Genomic DNA, 3,273 nt, shown 5'->3' with positions numbered 1-3,273 from the left:
CTGCAAAGGAAATTATTATAAACATTTCAAACTAGTTTAAAGATTTCGTGATAATTGTTAAATGTTTAAATCAGTGCTGTCCAGAGTCTGTACTCAAAAGCCGATCGATTACTGGATCCAATAATCACTCATTAAAAGGCCTAAGAACCAGGAGCAATGATGAAGCTGCTGATTCTCAACAACATTCTGATTGTTGGAAAGAAAAGTGATGAAATGCTTTCAAACTAATTTTAAGATTTTATGCTAAATGTTAAAGGTTTTAATGTATTAATGATGTAGCTTGTTTTATATTAACTTTCACCACACCATAATAAATAAGAGGTTTTTATTAAACCAGCCTTTGTTTCTTTTTAAATTAAGACTAAATCCTGAAGATGATCAGACTTTCTGTAGAGGAAAACAATTTTTATATCTGCAGTATTTTCATCCTGTTACATTGTTCTGATAATAATTTTGTGTTTCTATGATGTTTGTTTTTTTTTTCACTTTGACTTTAAAAGTACATTTATATTTTAACCTCATTTTGTGACAAACTTATATCTTTATGCTCATTTTATTCACTGGATTCAAGCAGCTTTTGCAGAAAGAAAGCATGGAGAACATCGACGAATGTTCTAAAATAAATAAGCAAACTATAGACAGAAAGTTCTGCTTTATTTTTATTTAAACAGGAAATATGTTTGATGCGATGATGCAGCGCTAACCACTACACCTCAGCCCTCTCACATTTCCTATGACCATTTCCTCCAACTTTTTAAATACTTATTTTTATCTTACTAATTATAAGCATGTCTTCTTAGTTTCCTGTTCGTTTTGACAGAGCTCAGTTTTAGCATTTGAAAAACAGAAAAAAAAATCATCATTTCACACCTCATTTCTGAGGATTGCTGATGTTTGTGCAGAGGGCTGAACTTATCAGACCGATGTGGTTTCCTTAAAATACTTCATGCTTCACTTCATTTCTGGTTTAGTTTGTCGTCCTCAGTCATGCAAAGATGTGGAGCTTCCAGGTCGTGTTGTTCATCTTGTCTGGTAAGTTTTTATATTCATCCAGATATAAATTCAACATTTTCCAGTGGCTTTAAAAAGCAGGAGTAGATTTTGTCATCTTAACATTATAAAAATTTAGAATAAAATCAAAAAACACGATGGTGCCTCGTAACTGTCATACTACTTTTGTTTTTTGAGTTGTTTTTAAATACATACATTTACAAGCTATCTGTTGTCTTTTATATATGGCCTTATGTTTTTATGTATTTACTGAGCACTCAGACTAAGAATTTTATGATATTTTTGTTCAAAGGACATTGATTTTGAATTAAACTTAATTGTATTTAATTATATTTTTGTTCTCTCCTGTTTCCAGCTGCTGTGTGCTGTGTGAGCCGTGCTGCAGGTTTGATCCATGTGTTTGGATACAAAGGAAGAAATGTGAATGTTTCTTGTCGATATGATGAAGGTTATGAAAGTAATGAGAAATATATGTGTAACGACCCATGTGGAAATAAGGATGTTCTCACAAGATCACAAAATAATCAGAACAAATATTCCACCTATGATAACAAAACATCAAGAATCTTCACTGTGACCATCTCTGATCTTCGTTTGGATGATGCTGGAAAATACAAATGTGGAGTGAACAGAAAAGGACGAAAAGATCTCTTAACTGAAGTAAAGCTGGAAGTAAAAGAAGGTAAATAGTTTTAACTGGAAGATTAAACATTTCAATCAGCATAATAGATTGAACTTTACAGACGACACCCACAATAATGAATTGGCAGAAATGTTTCCGGCATTAATCGACTCCGAGTTGCAACACTTTGAGCTTCCCTCTTTCTGTCTTAGTGCAATCAGATGGTCAGAGCTAATTTATACTGATAGGAAATGTTAAACTACAGTGAGAGACTTTGAGGCCTCAGAGAGGCAAGAAAGAATTAAAACTGAGTGAAAACAGAATCAATAAAGTTAAATTTGACTTGGTTTTAATCAATTATCACACTTCTATGTTAAAATTTTAATTTTAAATGATCATAAATATAACACTGAAATATTGTGAATGTGGACATAAATATAACGGTTCTCATATTTACAATATTAACCAAGTTTATAAAGATTCTCTACAATCTTTGAGGGTTTTCTGCTATGTTCATCATTGATAATGTTTAGATGAGTATTTGTCTCTTAAAGGTTTAACATCCAAGCCAACATTTTATATTGAATGTTTCCAGATATAAACACTGTTCTATAAACTCCATTAGAATAAAAGGCTGAGACATAGCAGGAAGATTCAGGAAGTCAGACGGACATTAAAAAAATTTTAATCTTATCAAAGAACTGAAATAAATGAAACATCTGGACTTTTTACACATATAATAATTGAGCATTTAAATAAAAAAGAAAATACATTTAATTAAACTGTATAATATGCTTGTTGAAATGCATAATACTAATTTTGTTCTTATACAGTAATATAATTTATATAAAATCAATACATATTACAAGTATTACTGGGTAGGCAAGTAAGCATTCATTGAATATGATATGTGGCTGTAAGTTTGGTTTTTTTAAACATTTTAATCTCACTATTATTAGCAGATCATGATCAAATTAACATTCTGATTTACTTAATTCATATGCTTCTGGTAAACTGTACAGATGTATATATCTTCTACTGTCTTACACTCTTTCTTATCTTCCTATCAGACAGATGCTGCGACACGGTGAATCAAACCCAAAGTACTGAGGAAGGTTCAGTGACCATCAGCTGTCCGTACGACTCTCAGTCTGTCAACAAGCTGAAGTTCTTCTGCAGAGGAAACCGGCCCTCCACATGTCTACAGCAGGCAGTGATCACCTCTAGCAACACACAAGATGGACGATTCAGACTCTCTGATGACAGGAAGTCAGGAATATTCACAGTGACCATTTCCAGTCTGACCCTGAAGGATTCTGGGTCGTATCTTTGTGGAATCCAGACAAACTCAGGATTTGATGTTGTCACTGCTGTTGAGCTGGAGGTCAAAGGTGAGAGGTCATAATATTTCATTTTTTCCTCCATTTTTTAATCAGTAAAAGAGCACATGTATTATAAATTGATGCACATTTTATCAATAAATCTTATGTAGATTTATGTATGAATAAAATCTCTCTGACAGAACTGAAGTCGTACAACATCAGTGGCATCGAGGGACGTCCAGTAACTCTGCAGTGTCCTAATTCAGGACAACAACATGATAACAGGAAGTTCCTCTGTAAAGGAGACCAACACAACAA

At 32.8% G+C, this 3,273-nt stretch overlaps 1 protein-coding gene across 1 annotated transcript in view; it reads left to right on the top strand.

Annotated features, from left to right (window-relative positions):
- LOC106940471 (polymeric immunoglobulin receptor-like) overlaps window positions 1-3,024 on the top strand; it is a gene marked incomplete at its 3' end in the record, with an annotated part of 10,786 nt that extends 7,762 nt beyond the window's left edge. The window contains exons 6-8 of the mRNA XM_015023234.1: window positions 972-1,032; window positions 1,367-1,693; window positions 2,704-3,024. Coding sequence (XP_014878720.1) covers window positions 972-1,032; window positions 1,367-1,693; window positions 2,704-3,024 — 709 coding nt within the window. The remainder of the gene's footprint in view (window positions 1-971; window positions 1,033-1,366; window positions 1,694-2,703) is intronic.
- Window positions 3,025-3,273: the final 249 nt, after the last annotated feature.

Source organism: Poecilia latipinna, unplaced genomic scaffold (assembly GCF_001443285.1).
Source record: "Poecilia latipinna isolate Pla-1442-1.1 unplaced genomic scaffold, P_latipinna-1.0 Scaffold3239, whole genome shotgun sequence".
NCBI classification, from domain to species: domain Eukaryota; kingdom Metazoa; phylum Chordata; class Actinopteri; order Cyprinodontiformes; family Poeciliidae; genus Poecilia; species Poecilia latipinna.
Note: the sequence above shows the minus strand (reverse complement) of the source record. Positions and strands in the feature narration are given on the sequence as shown.